Here is a 24,008-nt window from a genome sequence, read left to right on the forward strand (position 1 = left end):
AAAGGACCTCATGTTGCTTGCCAAACACCGTTTTTTCCTAACATATGTGACAGCAGCTCGACTCGACGCGGCTCAACTCGACTCGTAAATGAAATGAAAACAGCGCGCGTGGGAGTAGGCGCTGAATGCGTGTTGTGCCTGTGTCCTTTTTAGCTATTGCCTGAGCTGAAGTAGGCGCCGCCTAATGGTTCCTCAACGCTCAGCCACGGCCCATGTATGTGTCGAAAAATCCTCCTTTTCTCATTTCGATTCATTCAGGCAACTTACCAGCCCCGACAAAAGGGCGTCACACTGAACAACAGACATATATGGTGAATTGGAATTGCTTGCCTTATCCTATTTTCTTCTGTTGCCTGTCAAACTCCAGATTTAATTAGCTGCAGTTTCTATAACTTTAGTCTTTAGATATTAGTCCTGGGTATGGATATCTAACTGCACTGAAGTCAGCTTCAGTTTGTTGAAATATCCTCTTGATAATTTTGGATATTTTCTCAATGGCTCTTCAAAACTCTTTAAGTTCATTTCTGGACTGCATTCCGGAGCTAACCAATGCCTTATTGTTTTTTTTTTAACATTTATAAATATATATTACTTATATATTTCTTACGTATTACTCAAATATATTAACAATTATAATTTGAGTACGAAATTTTTTCTGTGTTGATATTTACTTAGCATAAATTATTATTATTATTGTACTGTGCCGAGCTCTATATAACTTTTGAAGAAGAACGATGCTCGATTCGAATAAAGATTTTACATTTATATTTTTATTGAGTTGCGGCCATGTAAAATATTAATGGCAATTTCTATGAATGATTTTATTTATTGGCAAAACCATTAAAACAAAATTTAAAACAATTGCCGAGTGCTGCGGGCCGCCAGACAGTTGCCCCCATGTTGCGAGCAACACGGTGTGTCCAAAAAGTATACGAGGCGTTTCGAATTTCGAAATGCGAGCAGCAGCTACTCGAAGAACGGAAGCTAGCGATGGAGGCGAGCGAGACATGGCAGGAGGAGGAGGAAGAGGAGCAAGTGCTGGAGCAGTAGGAGACTGCATTGTATGTGACCCAGAAGGCGAACGCATTCATTTGAGGCCTGTTGATTGATTTTTAGTAGGAAGCCTCCTGTCTTTCTGTCTCCCTCCGTTTCTCTCTCTCTCTCTCTCTCTCTCTCTCTCGCACTAGAAAACCTTCGCTTAGCAGAACATCTGCTTCACGCAACGTTGAATGCGACAAAATATGCACAGACTGAGTAATTAAAATCAATATTCGCGTCTCGAGGTGTTCAGGCATTTGTCGAACTGGACCAGCATCAAATCAACAGAAAATGCAATTTGCCTTCAGTTCGCTTTCGTTGTTGTTGCTAATGTTGTTTTGGTCGTGCTGGCTGCCGCTGACTGCAGCTCGAGTGCATGCGGCGATCAATCAACGATCAAAGTTCATCAAGTTGACCCAGCTGACTAATGGCAAACGCCCGAGTTGGCTTCGCACGTCAACAACAACAGCAGCAGCAAGTTGCGCTAATGTACTAGACACACTAATGTATACACACACACGCACACACGCACATACACTGACAGAGGTACGCTTACATAAAAATATATGTATCTTGAATTCGTATAGGCATAAAAGTACATACTATAATAGAAAAACGTATGTATATTAGAATGTTGTAGCAGTTGCAGTTCGTGGCAATTGATCGACTAAAAGTACCCTCTAACATCCTTAACCAAATGCTACGAATTATGTTGATAACAGTTACTTTATTACTGTTTAGTTTTGTATAATTTTGAATACATATAAATTAGTTAAGTTACATAATATATGAAGGATGAATTCATAGATATTTTAAAAAATAAATAATATAATCTATGTTCGTATATAATGGATTTGATAAGTTTCGTTCCAACATTTTTATTTATTGCTTCAAATTGGTGTATTTTGAAGATTATTGAATATTGATGTATAATATTCTATTATACATATTCTCTTCATGACATATTTATAATTATACATATTTATAAAATTTTCTTTTTTTTTTTCTTACATATTCTTATATATTATTATAATTTATGATAGCCGAAAATCTTTTAATTGAGCTCAATCTTTTACAGTTTTTTTAATGTCAATTTAAGCATCTTAAATCTACACTTATGATTCCTTATGTTATTCCTTAATAGTCAATTTTATTTGATTCTTCGGCGATCCACGGAATGAAATAATTTCAGCCTTTATTGCCGTTGTCCCTCTGAGAATTTGTAGCAATGTTCCCCAATAACTTCAATGATTGAAGGAAGCATTAGCATTAGCATTAGCATTAGTCTTTCTTCATAGCTCTATATATTTATGTTAACATATACATTTATATTATAACATAAACTCTATTACAAACTAAACTTCTTTAATAAGTTTTATTCTTGCTATAACCATCTTTGATTTGCATTTGTAAAAAATATTTTGCAAAATTCCAAATGATCCAAATGATCTTGACATCTGTTAATGCTATTTTCTCATCTCCCAAAAGTATGCAAGTTCAATTATATTCATCGAAATAAATAATTAAGTACATACCAATAAGTAAAAGCATCCGGGAACAATTTAAAATATGCCTAAAATAAAAGTTTTGTAAGTTAAATAAATGAAAAATATTAACATAACAAAAAGCATTTATTAATTAAAGAACTCTGCTATAGATAGGCCGACTCTGCATACTCCCTCTAGCAACACAAATACCCCTTTTAGATATCAATCATTTTACGGCCTGCTAGACATAGTGCACAAAAATCGAGCAATCTCATCAAGAGAGAGGGAGAGAGCGGGAGAGAGAGCGGTATAGTTAAAGGCGCAAGGCGGGTGCTGAACTGAAAAGGAACCGCCTGTCTGTCTGTCTGTCCGTCCGTCGATTTGTCTGTCCGTTTGGGTAGCTGGTTGCTGGTAGTTGATGGCGGGTCTCGCGTCGAGCGCATAAATATTTTGCTTTTATATTTTTTCAGCCGAAGGAGCGCAGCACATAAACCCCTACGTAGTCGCTGTCTATAAACAAAAAAGCGTCCATAAAAAAGCACAGGCCGAAGGCAGCGACGCTGGCAGCGACATCGCGTCAGTGCTGGCGGTCGCCAATGAAAAGACAACATCAACTACAACAGCAACAACGACGACCAATCGACGCACTTTTTGTTTATTTACACAAAAAGATTTTAGTGACTCGAACAGGGGTAGTCAGGAAGTAACTAAGTAAAATGCCTGTTTGAACTCTACCAAAAAAAAAAAACAAAAAAAAAAAATTTTAAATGAAATTATAAAAGAAAGAAAGATCGTTTACCGAGCTACCAAAACGATGGCTGCTCGCTTTCTACTTCTGCTTCTTTTTCTTCTCCATCTTCATTATGTTCTGCTTGGTTTTGTGTTCGGTGGGGGTTCTGGGAACAGTGTCCGCTGCAACATTTGATGTAAACGCTTGACACTTTGCGCCGGCGAGGCAAACCGCAAGCAGCCAACATCTGGCGGCTGCCCAAAAAGATTAATTTCTGACAGCGCGGGAGCATCCCCAAAGGCCAATCATACCAACACAAACACACACATACTTACCCATACTCATACATATATGCTGATGTATAGCTTCGGCTGTAGCTGCTGATGGACACTGATGCGCGTTTTCCACGCCACGCTTTTTCACGGCCGCATCTATCAATTCGTGCTGCCGGCTGTCGTAATACAAGACTTTCAAATATGTACAATTGAATTCGTATTACAGATATGTGTATATAATATATACGTACATACAGATTCAAATATATGCGTTTCTTTGTGGCACTGGCCTGGAACAGAGCTCTTCGGCGTCGATGGGTCTCTAAAACTAATCATGTGCCAAGCGCGGAGACATAAAACAACACCCAACAGCCACTTGACAATATTCAGTTCGGCTCTCCATTGCCTTCTGGAGAGGGTGTTATAGGTTAGTCATAAAGGGCGAGAGGAAATTCATTGATCAAGGCGTCGGAATAAATCAGTTGTATAATCATATAACACCAACCATGTATTGAATCATCTATTTTCAATCATGCTACTCGTGATAGGTATCACGGCTTTTCGGGCTCCTTGCCTCGCAACTCGAAATCCATATAGGATGTTCTTCTGTATCTCAGTATGAAGAGTATATCTCTCTTGTGAAGAGTGTTCAAACGTCTACCATGCATTCAGGTTCGGTTCTTTCGAGCTGTTTAGTACTTCATTATAAGCGCACTAACGATGTTATGTTAATGATCTCAGACCCAGAATCCACTTGACAAAATGCAGCAGCAACAAAAACAACAACAGAACAGATATTTCACTCCAGTCGGGCAAAGGGGCCAGCTTCAAGGGTGCAGCTCGTCTCTGAAGGGACGTGTATATATATTTGTATTGTACACATACAGTCCTATATTAAGTTATGTGCATATCTATATATATATGCATTTATTTTTTGCACGGACGGACACTTTTATGTCCCGGCAATGTGTGAAAAAGTCCGTTGAATGTCGGGCATTTCATTGCTGGCTTGTTATATTTGTTGTATACGAGTTCATATATCTATATGGCGTTATAGCATCTGCATGGTCGGGGTACTGTTGATTGGCATAGCTATAAAAATTCTTAGTGCCCATGCCTGAGTTGCCATTGAAAGTTGTTGATGACAGATGCTGAAGCAGGTATATGTACGATGGGATGCGATTGCGAGGCGAGAAAACCTCTTCAAATTCAAAGATATTCTTAAAAGCCAATCATAAATCTTAATAGCTTAGAGTTCATGTAACTCTATAAGCTTGCAAGCACTGAGTGCATTAAAAATAATTTTTAAATTTCATAAACTAATTTTTATACATTTTTATGTGTCAGAGCAATAATTAATTAAGTAGAAAATTAATTAAGTAGGAAATATTTTACTACTTAACATTATCTTTATATCCATTTGGAATAGTAATTTTAGCATAATATTGTATTAATATTGCACCTGTTACTGGTATATTGACACTCTCTGAAAAATCAACTCATAAAGCCACGAGTAATATTATTTTGCTTAATCTTACACTGCAAACTGTCAATCGTTCCGCCAGTTTATCAAAGGGTTGTTAGATTTACATAGCCAATAAGTAGGCACAATTACCAGTCATGCGCTTATCGCAACAAAAATTTACATTAATATACCTAATCTTTATATTAACTGTAGCGCAGATCAATTGTATTTCAAAGATTCTATAATTAGTCCCAGAAACATATATCGAAATACAGTACTAAAATCTCTAAATTAAGTATTTATGTAGGTTATATTGAACTGTTTGCTAGGATCATCATTGAAGTAGTAGCTCTGCGCAGGTTTCAAGGCATGTGCTAGTGCTTCTTACAAAGAGCATTTAAAACTCGTTGTCATTATAAAATGCATTTTGTCTTTCAGCTTAGATGAGTTGACATATGTGTGTCTCCATTAGGCTTCCACTATTTGCTTTTAAGCCCCCATTAAGAATGGGAAGAAAGCGCCATCAATTATAAAAATGAAAGACAAATAATTTTAGCTACTTGCTTTTCTTCCAGGCACACATTCTAAGGTACTAAAGTACACCTAAAGTAACTGTTGTTTCAATTGATTTATTGTATCCATACATAATCGTAGATCAATAAACTCAACTCGTTTGCGAAAATGCTTAGGCACACTCGAACGAGCTAATCGATTCGTAATTGACTTCACAGCACTGTTGAAATAACACTGAATAGACGTCTGTTTTTAATAAATGTGAAATTCTCGGTAAATAAAAATCAGAAGTAATTTTTTCAACATACATATGCAGATTTGGATATTACTAACACTAACTATAAATACCTCTCATCTGAAAACTTCAAATAGTTTCGCAATGTCAATTAACCCCGTTCCGAATCTCCCACAAATGCATTTGGTTCATTTGAGCTCTGCTCTTGAGACAATTTAGCCAAGTCATGTTAATCTGTATATATGCATGCACATGCATATACATACATACAAATATAAAAATCTTTCATATATATGTTTTCTTTTATAAGCTTGCGCGTATTTGAATTCAAAGCTTTACTGAACTGTGATGCACTTGTTTGCACGCATGACCAGAGGAAGAGAGGGCTCGACTGCCTCCTCTCCCTCCCTCTCCGCCTCTTTCTTTCCCTCTTCACGACTACAAGCCAACGCATATAAAACATACATGCATATACATATAAATATGTATATATGATAAAGAGAGCAGAGCAAAACACGTGTTTCGAATTAAATGCAATTGTCTTGCTCTGTCCCGCCCTCACTCTACCCTTCGCATGTTGCGTGCAGAATTTCTTATAGTATTTTCTTAGGCTCTCGTCGCTCTCTCTTTCTCTCTCTCTCTCTCACACTCTTTCGCTTGTTATATTCGGTTCTGTTTTTATAGCGACATTGTCGATGTGTCTTGTACGCCCCCCGTTGAAATGTTAACGGCAACCGGTCTGCGAGAATTCTAAAACTGAAAAATGCTCGATCCTGAGGCACCCTTAGTAAACTCTGAATTCGGTCTAGCTAATATCCAACTAGGATTAATAATGGCTATTATCAGTAAAAATGAAAATATGAAAGTTACGTTTCAATTCCATGTGATCCTATAAAATGCTACAACTATAATTTTTTTTACAAAAAACTGAAGCAATTTATTATGAGAAAATTGAGCAGACCATTTTGTGTATTTTTATCTCTATTGGAGTTCCAGATTTGATCGTCTCTTTTACTATAGTTTACTGCAATAAAAAGCTCATAATGAATACTCTACTATACTTGAGACTGGTTAGACTGAGTTTGATTAGTCATGTGCGAATATGTTCAAAATGTGCTTCTGCTGTTAAATCTCTTTCAACTGAATAGTTTGTTTCAATTCCACGTTTGCATTTATTTAATAAGATACAACTAAAAAATCACGAGCATATGACGAATAATTAAAATTAAAATAAAAATATTAAAATAGGCAGCATATTACATACGTTTCAATTCCACCTGCTCCTCAAAGAAGCTACAACGGAAACAACACGAGAGATGAACAATAAGTAAAGACAGCACATAAAAATAAGGGAAATAATATATATTTTGAATAGATATAAAAAATGTTAGTATATGTTTAAAAAGTATTAAAAATCCCTTAATAAAATTACAAAAAGTATAAATAAATATTTTATAAAATTAAATTCAACAGTGATTAAAAAATTGTAAGAAATATTTTGAAACATAATGTTAATTTAATCTTTTTTGCTCAAAACTGAAAAACTGCGACAGACCATACTGTGTCGTTGATATACTCAACGGTATACAGGGTATATTTGCGCCAGCAATTTACACGTGCGTGCAACCAAATAAAAATATGCACGCAAGGAGCCAAAACTTCAATCAAAGGCAGCAATCAAATTCTATCTAAGATACTTGTAGCAGAGCCAGCGCTCACTCACCCATACACTGCCACACACACATACACACTGGCATCTGCAGGTGCAGCTGCGCTGCGAAGCTTGTATTGTTTTAACCTGAAGCCAACTTTGACGTCGCGACGTCGACGCAGACGGCGACTGCTGCCAGTTGAAACCATAAGCTTGAGCTTGGGCAGCGACTCGGCTTGGGCGCAGTTGACGAGCTGAGCTGTTGGCCTATAGACGCAACCGGCAAAACGAGCGAACGAAACAATGAAACAGTAAACACTTGGCAGCAAATCAACTGGAACCTCACGGAAATCGCATATGCAACAAGAGTGAATAAGTGCGTGCCACAAAGCTTTGCCTGAAGATCGTATTCGAGTTAAGCGTCGCGACGTCGCGTCGATAGATTTGCTTTTCGAGCCCTCACTTAGAGTGGGCAACGGTTGTTGGAGTGCAAAAAAGAACTAACAACAAAGAGTGAAGAGTAAAGAGTGAAAATGAATTGAAGAGAAAATGAAACACATTGTGAAAGTGAAGATGCTTCATCATTCAGCATGGTTGCCTTGTGAAGATGTGACTGCTGGCCGGGACTTTGGCCTCATTGCAACTACGCCAGGGAAACAATAATAACAAAGTTAAAAAAAAAAAATAATAATAAATAAATAAACAACAGCAACAAGAAAGCTGAATGTAAAAAACCCAGCTGCAGTTGCAATATCTTAACTACTTTTTGTTGTATACTTGTAGTTCGAGTTTGATTTAATTAACTGAATAAAGTAGCAAGAGCAAGAGCAAGAAAATAATTGCGCTTCAAAGTCAGTGTTCTATGGATTATCTGTAATTATATACCTGTTTTATATATAATTTGTACGTTACCCAATCACAAATAATTAGAAATGAATCCCTCATCGATGTCTCGCTATAGTAAAAAGTATAGTATAGTAGTCTCTCTGTATCAAATAGACTCACAAGATGTTAAAGTAAAAAACGAAACTATTTAGTATGAAAACATAAAATGTTTATAATTATTTCAAAGCATATTTCCATTTGAGCAAAGATTACGAGTAAAATATAAGTTTATCTTTTTATTTACTATCCGAAAATTAAGCAGACTGGCGTTCCAGACTTGATCGTCTTTTTATATCCTGAACTCAATTTCAATGAGAAATCAGGGTATAATGGTTTTGTTGAAATGTATGTAACAGGCAGAAGGAGGCGTGGCAGACCCCACAAAGTATATATGTTCTTAATCAGGGCGACGAGCTGAGCTGATTTAGCCCTGTCCGTTTGTCTGTCTGTCAGTCTGTCCGTCCTTCCGTCTGTCAGTATGTTTGAACGCGTCGATTTAAGAAGATATAAGAGCTAGACACTTGCAATTTTTTCCTAGGTCCGTGTATACCACGCGGATATCGAGTGTTGCTTCAAAAATCGATAGCTTTCCCCGTTGTTTTGTTGTCGATTAAAGACATTTTCGAAAACCCGTAATAAATTTATATCTGCTACATTTTTTAAGGCTACTGTCGCCAAAATGTTAAATGTAGATTCATATGTACTTTGAAGAACTTCAAAACTCACCCCCTCACCCACATATTTGTAAAAGGTGTATTTCAAATACTAAAGACTCGGGCTTTGGCAAATGCATACATACCCATGCTATAATCAGAATCTGAAAGTTTCATGAAGATAGTCCACCCACGAGAAAAGTTAATAAATAATTAATTTTCCATAGTAAGCCACCACTGTGCCTGCGTGTGTGCGTGTGTGTGTGCATGTGCGAATAATTATTAAAATATCGGTTGCTCAAAGGGTTCAGGGGATCTCGTAGTCGGGCAGTCTCGACTGGAGCTTTCTTATTAATATATTTTAATGCCATAAAAAGCTCATAATGAATACTCTACTTTACTTGACACTGGATAGACTGAGTTTTATTAGTCCTGTGCGAGTAGGCTCAACATATACTTCTGGTGCTGAGTTATTTTTCAACGAAGTAGTTTGTATAACTAAATAACAAGTGCCGTATCGAGATTTTTCAGACAATTGTACAAAACTGTGGAAAGGGGCTCAAGTTGGAAGAAATCTGAACTGGGCTACTGGTATTTCTATTAAATTACATAACAAATACTTAACTACTTATGGTTATAGCCAAGTACGCCTTCCTCTTCTTTAATCAAGAGGTCTTTCCTAGTTGAGAGTCATAATAAGTACTTGAAAATACATTTCAAAGTGGAAGCTCGCATATGAGTTGAGTTACGCTTTGGCTTAGCCATTAATGAGGCGTCGAAATTGCATCCGCTTATGCAAAAAATATAAACAAAAATCATTTTAACAATTACGGCCACGCATAAACCTCGCAGTCAAAGCCCCTGACAATAGCCAAGCCCAAAGCCGTAAATAAGCCTCACCTTGAGCCACACTCAAATAGAAAAGGCCCCAATTGCAGCCTCCAGTACCAGGTAACGCCGCGAACCGCAACTGACGAAAAGGGCAATTTTTCATTGTGTCGGCTCGGCTACAATTCAACTTCACATCTCACTCGCGTCTAATTGCCAGCAATCTCATGTTGAAAGTAACAAATAACCCGAGGAAAGAAGAGAGCCAAATAAACCAGCAAAAACAAATGAAAAGAAAAGCTTAATACTTAACACTTACAGTAGTAATAAAGCCAAGTTTAATTACCCGCAGACTGCAGACGTTAATCAACACTGCCATCAACGCCGCTGAGCGACTCTTATCGGCATCATCTGTCTCACATCGGAGCCCGAAATGAATGATGCTGTTGCCCCTGGCCAAGGTCCGACAGCCTTGAACTCCACACAGGTAACCTATAGTCGATATATTATTAACATTTTTTGGTGCTTTTGCGCCCGATCTGAGGCAAAACCTTATATGTGATAAAACGCACGAAACCAGTTTTTTACCGATGCTTTTCACACCCTGTGAGCAGAGAACTGGGCAAACGAGTTTGATCAATTAGCCGGAGCGTATGCAGCAGACTTGCTTGACACGAGTCCCAATTATACAATGTAAAAAGTTGAACTATTTAGGACTAGAATTTAAATAAATAATTGATGCTCAATATTTTCCAAAATTCAAATAAAACTATATTTTCCAGGCGTATGAGTTTGCTGGATTACAGGGTATCTCAAAGTGTAATCCAACCTATGTCGTTAATTGTTTTTATTTCTGGGTTGTTGTCGCTGCCTTTTCATGTTACATAGTTTTATACTCGGTCGCCGCATATATTTTGGATATACTTCGATCGAAGTGCCCGCTTTTATCTTTGGAAACAAGTTTCTTGTAGTCCGCTTAGCCATTCAGTCGCATCTCGATATGAAATGCTCGACTGGGTTTGCAAGTCAAGTCCATGGCGTAGGTCAGCTCTAAACTGGTTGACAGAATACATTCTCTTCCATCTTTATATAGCATTTGCGACGTTTACATAATTTCTCGTGCGTTAAATCTTGAGATCTGCTCAGTTGCCAGTTGCCCATCAATCATTACCTGATATATGTCTACAAATATAGAATATTACCATGGTAGTCGCTAAACATACTATTTATAAGGAAGTAAGTGCTTTGCTCTTGGGGAATTCCGAAATATAAGATGATCTCATGGACAGTAAACAATTAGCACTCAAGACTTCAGATTTGATTAATGCTATTTCCTGCATGGCCCCAGATTACTTAATAGTGACTGAATGCCCATGAATCTATTTAGAAACACGGATTAATATAGTCTAAAAATAGTCTAGAAAATAATATATAAAATATATATATACTAAATATATACTATATACAGCGAAGATGAAGATGCTCTTCAAACATTTCCGATATACGAGGGAATCTTGAGATATAAAAAAGAAAATTTTCAATTTAAGTATATAATTCTTTTTGTGCAATCATTTCTCAAATCTCAAAATCCCCAACGACTAAGAAGTAAACATCAAATATTATGAATATTGAAAAATATTCAAGGGAAATCAAACTCAAAAACAGAAATAAAAATAATATCAAATATTCGAACATAAAAACATAGCTTCTAAAGACAAACATCTAGAGAATCTGATAGAGTCGTCGAGTAATACAATATTTAAGGACCATGATGAAAAGCACTGAGAATGTGCGACTAGCCGAGGAAGGGGAACTCCCGCCCGTTGCCGTGAAACTGAATATCTGGCACAAGGTAAAGCTGAGTAGCCAAACTCCTGTAATCAACTGACGGAACTGCTTCCAAATTCAGATACTTTTCTATTTAGTGGGTCTCACTGCGGCCTTGACCATTTGCCTGTTGATCCGATTATCCAACAAGCTGGCAGCCGATGCCCAACGAAAGGCGATGATGCACTTTAAAGAGATCTCGAATCGCATCGGCCACCGCTTCGACAATTAACGACGATCAGTCTCGATCAGACACCCACATATTTATATTTGCTAAAAGTAACAATTCGCCCACATAGAACTCCAGCTACGTAAGATAAAAAACGTGAACAAGTCATCCATGTGCGAACTAAACAAGCCGCAATTACCAGAGTCGTGGACCTCCACGGAGCTATCCACAGAGTGATGAACGCATTATTCAAGAAATATTCACGAATACTTTTGCATTAATCAAGATAATCAACTTTGACTACTCTTCTAATAAAACGTTCGTATTGAAGAAAATATAATAGATAAGTTTGCAGTGAAGATCGTTCAGAATATTGGACTTCTATCAAATATATAATATATGTTTTAAACACTCCTACATATCTCATATGTGATGCGAATGCCAAAAAGAGCATAAGCTAAAAATTCAAAATCGGAAGATGTCTTGTCTTCTCTTTTCAATAATCAGCTTTTGTCGTACCTTAAGTTAGCAAGTTAAGCAATACTACGAAAGAAAAAACAAAAACAAAACAAAGTTCGCAAAATCGCGAACTCAATCGGATAAATATGAAAACTTGTCGCTCTTGACCTAAAGCAACCTAAAGGGCACAGACTTTAATGGGATCAGGCGTCAGGTTTTATTTATGGGAAATGTACTTCAGTCTTTAATTACCCTATGCAAAAGCAGTCTAAAATGTTTCTCAAAATCGTTGTCGAGAGTCAACAAAAAATTTGAAATAATATATATACATATACCGATATTAAGGTAAGTAATGGACATTGCGCTTGGGAATGTCGAAACTACAATATCGTGGTTACATACAGTAGTAGACATTTAAAATCGGACACTGGATAGGAACTTGTATATATTGCAAAACAATTAAATTAAAATATCTATATATGCACATATTAAGCATTAATAATAATTATACGTAAATAACATTTTTGCCTCAGATATCTGATTTACATAGTTAAGCGCTATAGCTTAGATCAACTTACATATATAAAACCTGAAAGTCGTATGTGTGTGTTAGTTACTACATAGTTCTCGGCATTAATCGATACAATTATTCCGTTTTGAAAAGCTATAAGGCTTTACGTTTTAGTATACTCGATTATCTACTATTTACTGTATATTTCAAGCGAAACTGTCAATGTCGTAAATAAAACATAGCGACAATTGCATCGGGAGTGATTGACTAGGGGTTACACTGAATTCTGCATAGGACTAAAAATATTACAGTATGATCTCCAGCAAGGGATATGAATTATCGAACCGCTTTTCTTCTCCCTGCTCTTGGCTTTAACAAAAAAACTTGTTTACAGTAAAATTTAATATTGATACGATTGTCTCGAGTCTGTACAGCTTCCACATTGTCTGGGAGCAAAGAGCCAGCTGGAAGGAAAGTTACTTAGGATCGACCTATTGGTATTTATTTCAGACTGCACCTAAGGAAGTGCAAATTAGCATGGGCCAGGATAACGCTAATGCCAGGGAGAAGAGCAACTGCCGCAGCTGGCTTCTACTGGGGCTCTTGGTGCCAGTCGTAGCCGCGATTGTCACTGTGGTCTGGTATTACGAGGGAACCTGGTACGGACTGGCTGCCCTCTATCTGGGCTTGATGGTGCTGCTGGTGATAAAGCCAGGCTGGCGCTGGTTTTACATAGCGGCGGTGACTGGGCCCCGCGATACGGTGTAAGACCAATTGGATGCTCTTCCTGTCCATGCGATCTCTCAAATGTTTCTTTATAGCGCTCTGATTGCGTACATACGCGTCTTACTCTTTATCAAGCGGCTGGAGAGGAAGAACCTCAACGTGGGCGACGTGTTCGAGGCGACTGTGGCTAGGCAGCCGGACAAGCTGGCCATCGTCAGCGAGTCGCAGAAGTGGACGTTCCGTCAGCTAAACGAGCATGCGAACCGCGTCGCCAACGTGTTCCACAGTCACGGCTATAAGAAGGGCGACGTAGTCGGCCTGCTGCTGGAGAATCGTGCCGAGTTCGTGGGCACCTGGCTGGGCCTGTCCAAGATTGGCGTTATCACGCCCCTGATCAATACGAACCTGCGTGGCGCCTCGCTGCAGCACAGCATTAAAGTGGGCAACTGCACGGCGCTCATCTACGGCGTAAGCTACCGGTCTGCGGTCATGGATATTGCCAAGGATCTACCCGCCCATGTGGCGCTCTATCAATTCAACGACGAGACAACGGCAGCTGTACCCACGGAAGGCCTAGCCCAGGGCTTAGCGCAGCAGCTGAACACCCTGCTGGAGTCGGCGCCCAAGGATAAGGTCGCCGCCGGGGCCAGTCGAGCCGATCACCAGGATAAGCTGGTATACATCTACACATCGGGCACGACCGGACTGCCTAAGGCGGCCGTCATTACGCACTCGCGGTAAGTTCGAGTCCAGAAGACTCTGCAGGACAGATGATGTAGGTTTAATACTCTGTGGCCACAGCTATTTCTTCATAGCCGCTGGGATACACTACACCCTGGGCTTCCGGGACAACGATGTGTTCTACACCCCACTGCCGCTTTACCACACGGCTGGCGGCACTATGACCATGGGCCAAGCGCTGCTCTTCGGGTCCACCGTGGTCATACGCAAGAAATTCAGCGCCTCGGGATACTTTGCCGACTGCGCCCGCTTCCACTGCACGGTAAGCAGGCAGCACTGCCGCGATCTTTGACAAGTTCTCATCTCAGGCATCTTTCCAGGTGGGCCAGTACATTGGCGAGATGGCGCGCTACGTGTTAGCTACGCCGGATGCGCCACACGATCGGCAGCACCAGGTACGCATGGTCTTTGGCAACGGACTGCGCCCGCAGATCTGGAAGCAGTTCGTCGAGCGCTTCAAAATAGCTAAAGTGGGCGAGTTCTACGGCGCCACCGAGGGCAATGCAAACATCATAAACAACGACAACACTGTTGGTGCCATTGGCTTCGTTTCCCGCATACTGCCGCAGGTCTACCCCATTTCTATTATCCGCGCCGACCTCCACACTGGCGAGCCCATACGCAACGAGAAGGGCCTCTGTGAGCTGTGTGCCCCGCATGAGCCGGGCGTGTTCATAGGAAAAATCGTTAAAGGCAATCCCTCCCGCGAGTTCTTGGGATATGTGGACACCAAGGCGTCCTCCAAGAAGGTCGTCTACGACGTATTCAGCAAAGGCGACAAGGCCTTCATATCGGGCGATCTGCTGGTGACCGATGAATACGGTTATCTGTATTTCAAGGATCGCACGGGCGACACGTTCCGCTGGAAGGGCGAGAACGTCTCCACCAGCGAAGTGGAGGCAGTGCTCAGCAATCTGGTCAACTACAAGGACACCATTGTCTACGGAGTGTTCATACCCCAGACAGAGGGACGCGCCGGCATGGCCGCCATCTATGATCCCACCCGGGAGGTGGATGTGTCCAAGCTGGGCACAGCACTCGCCAGTGCCGTGCCCAGCTATGCCCGTCCGCAATTCCTGCGCTTCTTGCGTCGCATCGATCTAACAGGAACATTCAAGCTGCGTAAGGTGGAGCTTCAGCAGCAGGGATATAATCCAGCCACTATCGAGGACGAGCTCTTCTACTATTCCCAAGACAATGGCTGCTATGTGCCATTGACGCAGCCCATCTACGACCAAATACAACGTGCCGAGCTGCGCTTCTAAGCCATCAACAGCATAAGTTCTTAGTTTTAAGTATCATATAAGACTAACAAGATAGAACGAGTATCCTTGAAGTGCTGGAGGTTGCGTGCCCTTGCAGATGTATCGGGTCTTTGCTTTATCAACTTAGTCATATCTCACACAGATCTAAGATCTAAGATGTCTTTTGTGCAAGACGCTTGAATAGGAAAATCATTCAAGCTTTGGAGAAATATACATAAATATGTACTTTACGAATATTACATCTACCAGGGTACAGGTTACTGTTGCCACGCGACAAGGCTAGTTTCACATTCCCGAATCTATTTAAGATAAGCTCTGTTTTAGTAAATAGATCCGTGTATTTTGCTATCGTATTAAATAAAAGTCTTACAGGCGAACAGTGGAACAATATCTAAGGTTAAATACTTGTGGGAGGGAGTGTAGGACTTTAGTCCTTTGGAGACACATCCTTTGTGAGCTCGGCCCGTTTCTGCTGCTCCATGCGCTGTTCGACCTGGTCGAGGCGTTCGCTCATCGCATCCAGCGAGGTGAGCAAGCCTGCTTGTATTTCACCGTAACGCTTCATGGCCAATATGAGGCTCTCCTCAATTAGTTCGCTTTGCTGAGCATATTCGTCGTTATTTTCAGTGATCTGCTTGAGCTTGTCAAGACACTCGCTGGGTATGCTCCGAAAATATTCGGCACCGAGCGCCGGCTCCAGCTGTTTGATTCGTGCTAGCTGTTCGCTTTGTGCATATAGCTCAGGGGCAACGGCATTTATGTAGACTTCTTTGGCGCGAACCTGCTGCTGCTCCTCCAAGTAGTTGGGATCCAAATATTTCTCCAATTCCGCTGCACGTCCCACGCACTGCTGCACCTGGATTCGTCCCGTTGTGGCTTCGCTCAGCAAGGCGTTGGCAGAACAAAGAGTGTCCACAATGTTGGCAGTCTTCGTTGTGTTAACATCGTCTCCAACTTGTGCTTCGGGCAGGGGACCTAGCACACGGTTCAATGCATCTATTCTTTTTTCCAAAATGTCTAGGGCTTCCATTCTAATAAGCAAAACTCTTAAAGAAAATGAAATGATGTCAGTGCAGTTAAAAATCACAAAAACACACAAAAATACCGAAAAACGCGTTGCAATATTATGGTAATCTTTTACAACACTAAACAGTTAAATAGGAATATCGATATTTTATTGGTATATTTGAATATGTTGATACCACTGTGTTCTCTGGTCAGTGTTGATACAAATATACATTTATGTGTATCGCCGCTAATTGATTTTATTAATATTATAAAAACTACTTTTTGCACACAGTGATGAATCATTCATATTTATTTTTTAGCTTTGTTTTAATTAACACAATACTTCTGAATCGTTAGTAACTGGTGAATATCGATATATAAAACATCGTATTCAGTTGGCGATTATCGAAGTTCATTTAAAGAATTTATTTGCAGTAGGATTCATAGTTTGAAATTCTCTAGCGATAAACGCTCAGCATCCTTATTTATCTGCACCATGCTATCTTCAGAAATTATGCGAACCACATCTGCATCCAAGTCGTCACCCGGGCTGTCGTCCAGCACGCACAAGAGTCCATCATTATCAATGTAAGGAAAAAAGAATTCCGGCTTATCCCATTTGGAGCGATCGCCGATGACACAGTGCGACTCGTTAGCCATGTGCTCAGCCAAGAGCTCAAACTCATCAAATTGCAAATCACAGCAAACACAACGCAATAGGCAGAGCTGCCGTCGCACATAGTTTACAACTTTGATTTTCTGATAGAAGTTTAAGGAGCTGGTGGCGGCCTCAAAGTCCAGGTGATGTGTCTCGATCATGTGCTGCTTCAGTATACCAAATTGACTTTCCTGACGAGCACAGTAGAGACATTTGATGACATGAGGCTCGCCATCAGCTGCCCAGTCGGACCAATCTGAGTCGTAGTCTCCATCCGAGTCCTGACGCGCAAAGTGCTTGTCAAAGTCCACACTGGCATTGTCTGCAGATGCGCCAGACTTGCGCGCCTTTCGCGGCTGTTTGCGCGACACAGGCCTTGAAGTCGAGCGATTGTAGTTGATCAGAAAGAATTTGTCGTACTCACGCCGATTGGGATTTATCCGCTTGTGGCCCTTCTTGCGCATATGCTCCTTCAGCGTGGGCCTATCCTAAGGACAACCGAAACTTTAGGTAAAGCAATGAATACTATAATGCTGCTAAGTCTACCTTGAATATCTTTTCACAGTACAGACACAATAGTTTGTTTAGATTGTCCTCCAATTGGTCGAGCAACTCGTCCACATAAACCAAGTTTTCTGGCTTGCCAACAAGCAGAAAGTGCTTGTCGAACAAATGTTCCAGGTAGTCAGCGCGCAATCCTTTAATTACCGTACGACAGAAAAGGCATTCCTTGCTAAAGCTACGATCCGTTAGCTCAAATTGATGTTGCTCTAGTGCAGCAGCTAGCCGCTGGTCCTGTAATTGCTTGCGTAACTCAAAGTCCTGCGGCAGGATATCACAGAGTAGATAATATTTCTCGTTCTTGGAGTAGCTTCCATCTGGCAGCTGATCCAGAAACATTGTCGTGCAGTACTGTTCGAACTCATGTGCTAGATATTAGTAATGATTAAAATGTGATTTATTAATAAGATTACGATAAATTTACTTTGGAACTCTTTCTGCCAGTATTGAAGATAGTCTTCTAGGAGCGCTATGTCCTCCACATCTGCTATGACCAGACGATGCTCGAGGTACAGGTGTGCCAAGCAGTCGTCTTTATCACCAGGGAATATAAACACTTTGTCACATTTTAAGCACTTTATGGCTGTGTTCCTTGTGGCTTTTAGTTGAGAATTTTCTTTAACTAATGTGCCAATTCCACGTCCTTCGACCTGCTCCATTTGGTAATCCAAACAAAACTAGAGATGTAGAAATATTAATCGATACTTTTTTTTAATTTGACTTGAAAGCTCGATAGTAACTATCGATATGATTATTCCTTATTTTGGTTCATCCACTAACCAGAGTGGTTAGTGGTTCATCCCGGTATGCTCATCAGTGTTGCCGTTTTGGCTTATTTTCGGCCAGATCTGGCTTATTTTCAAGTGCGTTTGCTAAAAAAAATTTGGAAATTGCGGGTAGCGGAAAGTCCGGCTTATTTATAAATACATACAATACAATACATATTTTTCTTAATATCTGATATTAAGTACCGATGAATAGACAAACTAACAAGCTGGCAACTATTAAAGACTAACATCACAAGTTCTGCAATACTTTCATCTCTAACATAAAGTGGTCAGATAGATTTGCTGTTGCGCTTCGCATACATTCGTTACCTTGGTGGAATGCCGACGTTGAACGGTCTCTAGCCAAGTCAATTGAATAAAATATTAAATAAGAAATAGGATGAACTTTGATACGTTAAACTCAATATCAACCTGGGGTAAAGGTTTAAAGAAATACAGTCTACTTAAAACAGAAACTAATATTTTTTAAAATTTACATCCGAATTGAGCCGAGGTAACAGATAATGTTTTGATTACAGAGTTTTTGTAAACTGCCTCAAATCGATTGCAACCAATATATTTTAAATTATGCGACCAATGAGTCTGTAGACTATCTATTGGCATATTTAGCATCAATGTAAACATTTACAATGTATAATGTTAAATTTTCTATTATTTTCGTTTTGTTTTTCATAAATATGAAATGTTTTTTACAATACTTGTACGTGTATCTATCTATAACAATATGAAAAAACAATTCTAAAATATTAGCTTATTTTTCAGCTAATTGTTTCTGGGATTTAGCTTATTTTTGCTTATTTTTTGTCCTGATACGGCTATTTTTTCTCGGGAAAAACGGCAATACTGATGCTCATAGCGAATATTCGATGTCAATGACTGTGAAAGCTTCACTACATAGATTAGTGTAAATAGCTTTGCGAGTCGAAAACAAAATACTGAAGGTGGTCAAACTAGACTATACTTATGCGCCAACATTCCAAAAGTAATTTTGTTGAAAAGCAGAAAATAAATGATTTTTATATTTACTTGGACGTTAATACTAACAATATGTACAGTCAATAATATCATTTTCGTTCTCGCTTAATGAATTTTTATGATTTCTTATTATTATTAATTTTTAACACCACTAGATCTGATATAAATTGATGACCACTGTTATATATCGATAGTCTATCCGAAAAAAATCTAATAATAATTGGAACTAGTTCGATACTCAACTACTCAACTCAATCAACACGTGCGTTCCTCGGCCATTTTTCTTAACCTGCCGCCACGTGCGGACGTATTCTTGCATCGCACGTATTGTATCGGAAGTATAATTAATTAAAATGACTGACGTTGGTAAGTGACCATTAATAAAAAACAACAAATAAAGTGCTCAAATGTGTAATACGTCATTTCAGATTCTCGCAAAAAAAAGAAGAAAATCAAGGAAGAGCCACTCGATGGACAAGACATTGGCACTCTGCAGAAACAGAACCAATTTCAAATAAAACCATCATCAAAAATAGCCGAGTTGGACACTTCCCAGTGGCCTCTACTGCTTAAAAACTTTGATAAGTTGAACATACGCTCGAATCACTATACTCCGCTAGCACATGGCTCTTCGCCGCTCAATCGTGATATCAAAGAGTACATCAAAACCGGCTTCATTAATCTCGATAAGCCCTCAAATCCCAGTTCGCACGAGGTGGTCGCATGGATTAAGAAAATATTGAAAGTTGAGAAAACCGGGCACTCGGGTACATTGGATCCGAAGGTTACAGGTAAGTTGAATCGTACCGACTAAAATTGTGACAATATTGGCTTTTCGATATTTCGTTCATATCTAACGCGCGATACTTTTTCAATCCAACCTAAAAATCGTTACTGACGCACGTGCCTACGCACATTTTCTAACACAGGCTGCTTGATTGTCTGCATTGACCGCGCCACACGTCTTGTCAAGTCGCAACAAAGTGCCGGCAAAGAGTATGTTGCTATTTTTAAACTTCACGGTCCCGTTGAGTCGGTGGCCAAGGTACGTCAGGGCTTGGAGAAATTGCGTGGTGCGCTTTTCCAGCGCCCGCCCCTCATCTCTGCTGTGAAGCGTCAACTACGTGTGCGCACAGTCTACGACAGCAAATTGCTGGACTACGACGAAACACGTAATATGGGTAAGTCAACAAAATACAGCACTCTTTACTCTCCAAATGCAGCCAGTGCGTCGCCGTCTGGCCTAAGACAGAGGCGCACAGTGCTAAAAATGCACTGGAACACAGCATAATTACAGTATTTGCTCTAGCGAATGCACAGTCGTATTGGTAACACAGTCTGTTGTTTTTGTCTCTATACTTACGTGTTTAGGTGTTTTTTGGGTTAGCTGCGAAGCCGGTTCCTACATACGTACCATGTGCGTCCATCTGGGTCTAGTTCTTGGCGTAGGTGGCCAGATGTTGGAGCTGCGTCGTGTTCGCTCTGGCATACAGTCCGAACGGGATGGCATGGTAACCATGCATGACGTACTCGATGCCATGTGGCTGTACGAGAATCACAAGGACGAGTCTATGCTGCGTCGCGTGATCAAGCCACTGGAGGGCTTGCTAATCAACCACAAACGCATCATCATGAAGGACAGTTCGGTATGTTGCACAGTATTATGAGATTTGTAAACAATACCCCAAGATATTAAGCCGGCAGTCGTACGTATTTCAACCAGCGGCGACTGTGACTATGACTGGGAACAGTAATGCCGCTGATGTGTGTATGTTGGTGTTGCGCCCACCATGCGTATCTGACAAAGTAATTTTCAGACGACAAATATTCTTCTAAATATATATACATATATATATTTATATTAAAGCTAGCAGATATATAGTTCATACATAACTATTTTTAATTTCCATCAGGTCAATGCTGTTTGCTACGGTGCCAAAATTATGTTGCCTGGCGTCCTGCGCTATGAGGATGGCATTGAAATAGAACAGGAGATCGTCATCTGCACCACAAAGGGTGAGGCAATTTGCCTGGCCATTGCAATGATGACCACAGCAACTATGTCCTCGTGTGATCATGGCGTCGTTGCAAAGATCAAGCGTGTGATCATGGAGCGTGACACATATCCGCGCAAGTGGGGACTGGGACCTAAGGCTTCGGCCAAGAAGGCGCTCATTGCTGCTGGCAAACTGGATAAGTTCGGCAGACCCAATGAAAACACACCAAAAGAATGGCTGACAGGCTTTGTGGACTACAATGCCAAGAAGCCAGCCGCAGCTGTCGTCCCGCAAGCTGCAACGCCCTCAAATGGCTCCAATGAGATCAGCAAGGTTTGCAGAAATGCGTGAATTATACATAATCGAATTTGAATCTAAAAAAGAATTTCGGTATGCAGCGCAAACATAGCACATCCAGTGCAGAGGAAGCGGCAGTTGACGCCACGCCCGCAACTACAGAAAAGAAGAAGAAGAAAAAGAAGCATAAGGGAGAAGAGGAGGCGCCGGCTGCGGAAGAGTCCACTGCTGAAGTACCTGTTGAGAAGGAGAAGAAGAAAAAGAAGAAGAAGGATAAGGATAGAGACAGAGTAGAAGATCAGGAATAGGATACAATAATTTCTATTAATCTAGGCATTAGGCATTAATCCTCTACAATTTCGAGAGCATTTTCATAGCTGTTAAGGTTAAAGTTTTAGACCGCCTCTTGCTCATGTGAGCTGTACAAATGCAAATTTTCAAGCATTTATAAGTGACATTCGCAATGCAATAAATTGTATTTTATTGTAAATCTTTATGAATATATAATTTTATTCTGTTTACTTTTTAGAATTTTAGTTAGAAAGTGCTTTAGCTTTAAATTTAAAAGGTGAGTTTTGAATGATGATTTCAAATTTATAAAAACGCATTCTTCAAATGTTTTATCATCTTACGATGAGGGGCTCTCGCCCCTATCGTAAATTTCTCATGTTGAATGCGAGATTGGTCTTACTGAATTGAAAAGAAAAACATTTGAGGAATGGCTTTATAAAATGATAATAATATTTCTTAGTAACATTTTTTGTATATATGTATATTTTGCAGAACTTAATCTGAAAGATTCTCTTGCTAAGCAAAAGAGCCTAAAAAACTCCTAAAATGAAAAGGTAAATACAATTATGATTAAAATTTAACAGATAATTTTGAGATATTGATGAGCTTCAAGCTTTCGCCCCTATCTGAAAACTAAGAGAAACTTCCAATGTTGAATGCGTGATTGGTCTTACTGAAATGAAACTAACAAAATCTTAAAATATTTGAATTATATATGTGCCTAACGAGCATTTATTATATTTTATAGAGAATTCTTTGGGAATGTTCTTCACGAGATTTATTATATTCATAAGGTAAGCAATATGTCAAGAGAATATTGAATAATACTTAGCTTTAATCTTTGCATGATGAGCTTCAAGCTTTCGCCCCTATCTGAAAATTAAGAGAAACTTCCAATGTTGAATGCGTGATTGGTCTTACTGAATCGCACATTTTTTAAATCAATATAGTTCAATTGTGAATCCAATTTTAATCAAAATTTCAATTAATTTTATTATAGATGTTCTACGGCTGTTGTACATCTACAAACTATTGGTGACGTGCTTATTAAAGGTTAGTATCCATTAAAGTTGGCATAATTTACATTGTTCCTTCAATGATGAGCTTTAAGCTTTCGCCCCTATCTGAAAACTAAGAGAAACTTCCAATGTTGAATGCGTGATTGGTCTTACTGAAATTAAACTGAACTGAATATCTTAAAATTTAACATATATTTGTGCTAAAAGAGCCTTTCATTATATTTTGCAGTCATATCTTGGAAAGTATTTTTCGAATCAATTATAAGGTAAGCATTTAATATAAATGTATCAATGAAAACTTAATATATTTAGATTTGTTTTCTACATGATGAGCTTCAAGCTTTCGCCCCTATCTGAAAATAAAGAGAAACTTCCAATGTTGAATGCGTGATTGGTCTTACTGAAAATCATTTTAAAATAATATATCACAACCCATTTATAAAACTAAGCTAATAAACTGTGAACTTACATTGCAGGCTTACTACGGAGCTAATCTTCGAAACGCTTTGATTTGTAAAGGTAAAAATCTTTTGTATTTAAAGTAGCTTAGAGTTTGTTTGTATACTGATGACAACGGAAGTCTGAATGTGTCATGATTCACAAATACCGCAGCAACCCAATCCTCAAAAATAGGTCCTACTGAACTAAAACTCTAATTAAGTGTATTAAAAATGAATTGCAATTATTTTACTATTATATATTTCCTTTAATTTTCAGAATTTTGATGGAACCCTCGCATTTGCGGTTGTTACAAGGTGGGTCTATTTACAATGGTGACTTCATAAAGCATATACCTTTAAAATGATGAAAAAGGAAATATGAACTTGTGATATGATACACAAATACCGCAACAACACAATCCTCAAAAATAGGTCCTACTGAACTGTATTTTCAAGAATATGACTGAATTATCTAAATCAATAAACTTTGAATTAACTGTTTAATTTTTTCTGTTC

At 39.3% G+C, this 24,008-nt stretch overlaps 5 protein-coding genes, 2 long non-coding RNA genes and 6 other non-coding genes across 21 annotated transcripts; 10 read left to right on the forward strand and 3 right to left on the reverse strand.

Moving 5' to 3' along the window:
• Positions 1–1,914: 1,914 nt before the first annotated feature.
• On the reverse strand, positions 1,915–4,479 carry LOC149268881 (uncharacterized). Of its 3 annotated transcripts, XR_016270299.1 has the most exons (5): positions 4,036–4,479; positions 3,782–3,939; positions 3,591–3,706; positions 3,325–3,529; positions 1,915–2,611 (listed from the first exon to the last, which is right to left on the reverse strand). It is a non-coding gene; the product is annotated as an uncharacterized LOC149268881 (long non-coding RNA). The 3 variants fall into 3 exon arrangements; XR_016270298.1 differs by lacking the exon at positions 3,325–3,529; XR_016270297.1 differs by lacking the exon at positions 3,325–3,529 and having other exon boundaries at positions 3,591–3,722.
• Positions 4,480–7,604: 3,125 nt separating this feature from the next.
• Positions 7,605–15,848, forward strand: Fatp2 (Fatty acid transport protein 2). 7 transcript variants are annotated; one of them, XM_089471778.1, is made up of 7 exons: positions 7,606–7,770; positions 8,178–8,267; positions 10,113–10,247; positions 13,237–13,490; positions 13,548–14,189; positions 14,254–14,455; positions 14,514–15,848. In XM_089471778.1, the coding sequence occupies exons 3-7, from the start codon at positions 10,194–10,196 to the stop codon at positions 15,456–15,458; spliced, it is 2,097 nt and encodes a 698-aa protein (XP_089327904.1). In that variant the 5' UTR covers positions 7,606–7,770; positions 8,178–8,267; positions 10,113–10,193; the 3' UTR covers positions 15,459–15,848. The 7 variants fall into 7 exon arrangements, with proteins under 7 accessions (XP_089327906.1, XP_089327904.1, XP_089327903.1 ...); XM_089471777.1 differs by lacking the exon at positions 8,178–8,267 and having other exon boundaries at positions 7,606–8,064; XM_018012437.2 differs by lacking the exon at positions 8,178–8,267 and having other exon boundaries at positions 7,607–7,770.
• Positions 10,293–11,822, forward strand: LOC108616921 (uncharacterized). Its single transcript, XM_018012447.2, has 2 exons — positions 10,293–11,612; positions 11,670–11,822. Exons 1-2 carry the CDS (start codon positions 11,529–11,531, stop codon positions 11,817–11,819), a joined length of 234 nt encoding a protein of 77 aa, XP_017867936.1. The 5' UTR covers positions 10,293–11,528; the 3' UTR covers positions 11,820–11,822.
• Positions 15,777–16,488, reverse strand: DCTN3-p24 (Dynactin 3, p24 subunit). The gene has a single exon (XM_018012446.2). The coding sequence runs from the start codon at positions 16,486–16,488 to the stop codon at positions 15,886–15,888; it is 603 nt and encodes a 200-aa protein (XP_017867935.1). The 3' UTR covers positions 15,777–15,885.
• A 257-nt stretch (positions 16,489–16,745) lies between these two features.
• LOC108616919 (zinc finger protein 277) lies at positions 16,746–18,419 on the reverse strand. Its single transcript, XM_018012445.2, has 3 exons — positions 18,110–18,419; positions 17,671–18,053; positions 16,746–17,612 (listed from the first exon to the last, which is right to left on the reverse strand). Exons 1-3 carry the CDS (start codon positions 18,342–18,344, stop codon positions 16,908–16,910), a joined length of 1,323 nt encoding a protein of 440 aa, XP_017867934.1. The 5' UTR covers positions 18,345–18,419; the 3' UTR covers positions 16,746–16,907.
• Positions 18,420–19,653: 1,234 nt separating this feature from the next.
• Positions 19,654–22,232, forward strand: Nop60B (dyskerin pseudouridine synthase 1 Nop60B). The gene is made up of 6 exons (XM_018012444.2): positions 19,654–19,814; positions 19,877–20,239; positions 20,378–20,629; positions 20,820–21,094; positions 21,362–21,778; positions 21,844–22,232. Exons 1-6 carry the CDS (start codon positions 19,802–19,804, stop codon positions 22,048–22,050), a joined length of 1,527 nt encoding a protein of 508 aa, XP_017867933.1. The 5' UTR covers positions 19,654–19,801; the 3' UTR covers positions 22,051–22,232.
• LOC149268882 (small nucleolar RNA snoR639/H1) lies at positions 21,130–21,271 on the forward strand. Its single transcript, XR_016270697.1, has one exon. It is a non-coding gene; the product is annotated as a small nucleolar RNA snoR639/H1 (small nucleolar RNA).
• Positions 22,233–22,365: 133 nt separating the features above from the next.
• Positions 22,366–22,445, forward strand: LOC149268883 (small nucleolar RNA Me28S-Gm1083). The gene has a single exon (XR_016270714.1). It is a non-coding gene; the product is annotated as a small nucleolar RNA Me28S-Gm1083 (small nucleolar RNA).
• A 183-nt stretch (positions 22,446–22,628) lies between these two features.
• On the forward strand, positions 22,629–22,719 carry LOC149268884 (small nucleolar RNA Me28S-Gm1083). The gene has a single exon (XR_016270712.1). It is a non-coding gene; the product is annotated as a small nucleolar RNA Me28S-Gm1083 (small nucleolar RNA).
• Positions 22,720–22,874: 155 nt separating this feature from the next.
• Positions 22,875–22,966, forward strand: LOC149268885 (small nucleolar RNA Me28S-Gm1083). Its single transcript, XR_016270713.1, has one exon. It is a non-coding gene; the product is annotated as a small nucleolar RNA Me28S-Gm1083 (small nucleolar RNA).
• Positions 22,967–23,093: 127 nt separating this feature from the next.
• Positions 23,094–23,996, forward strand: LOC108616924 (uncharacterized). Its single transcript, XR_001916066.2, has 3 exons — positions 23,094–23,318; positions 23,529–23,571; positions 23,770–23,996. It is a non-coding gene; the product is annotated as an uncharacterized LOC108616924 (long non-coding RNA).
• LOC149268886 (small nucleolar RNA Me28S-Gm1083) lies at positions 23,124–23,217 on the forward strand. Its single transcript, XR_016270709.1, has one exon. It is a non-coding gene; the product is annotated as a small nucleolar RNA Me28S-Gm1083 (small nucleolar RNA).
• Positions 23,370–23,465, forward strand: LOC149268887 (small nucleolar RNA Me28S-Gm1083). The gene has a single exon (XR_016270710.1). It is a non-coding gene; the product is annotated as a small nucleolar RNA Me28S-Gm1083 (small nucleolar RNA).
• Positions 23,997–24,008: the final 12 nt, after the last annotated feature.

The sequence above is a fragment of the Drosophila arizonae genome, chromosome 5 (genome assembly GCF_054131065.1).
Source record: "Drosophila arizonae isolate 15081-1271.41 chromosome 5, UAZ_ARI_1.0, whole genome shotgun sequence".
Taxonomy (NCBI): Eukaryota; Metazoa; Arthropoda; class Insecta; order Diptera; family Drosophilidae; genus Drosophila; species Drosophila arizonae.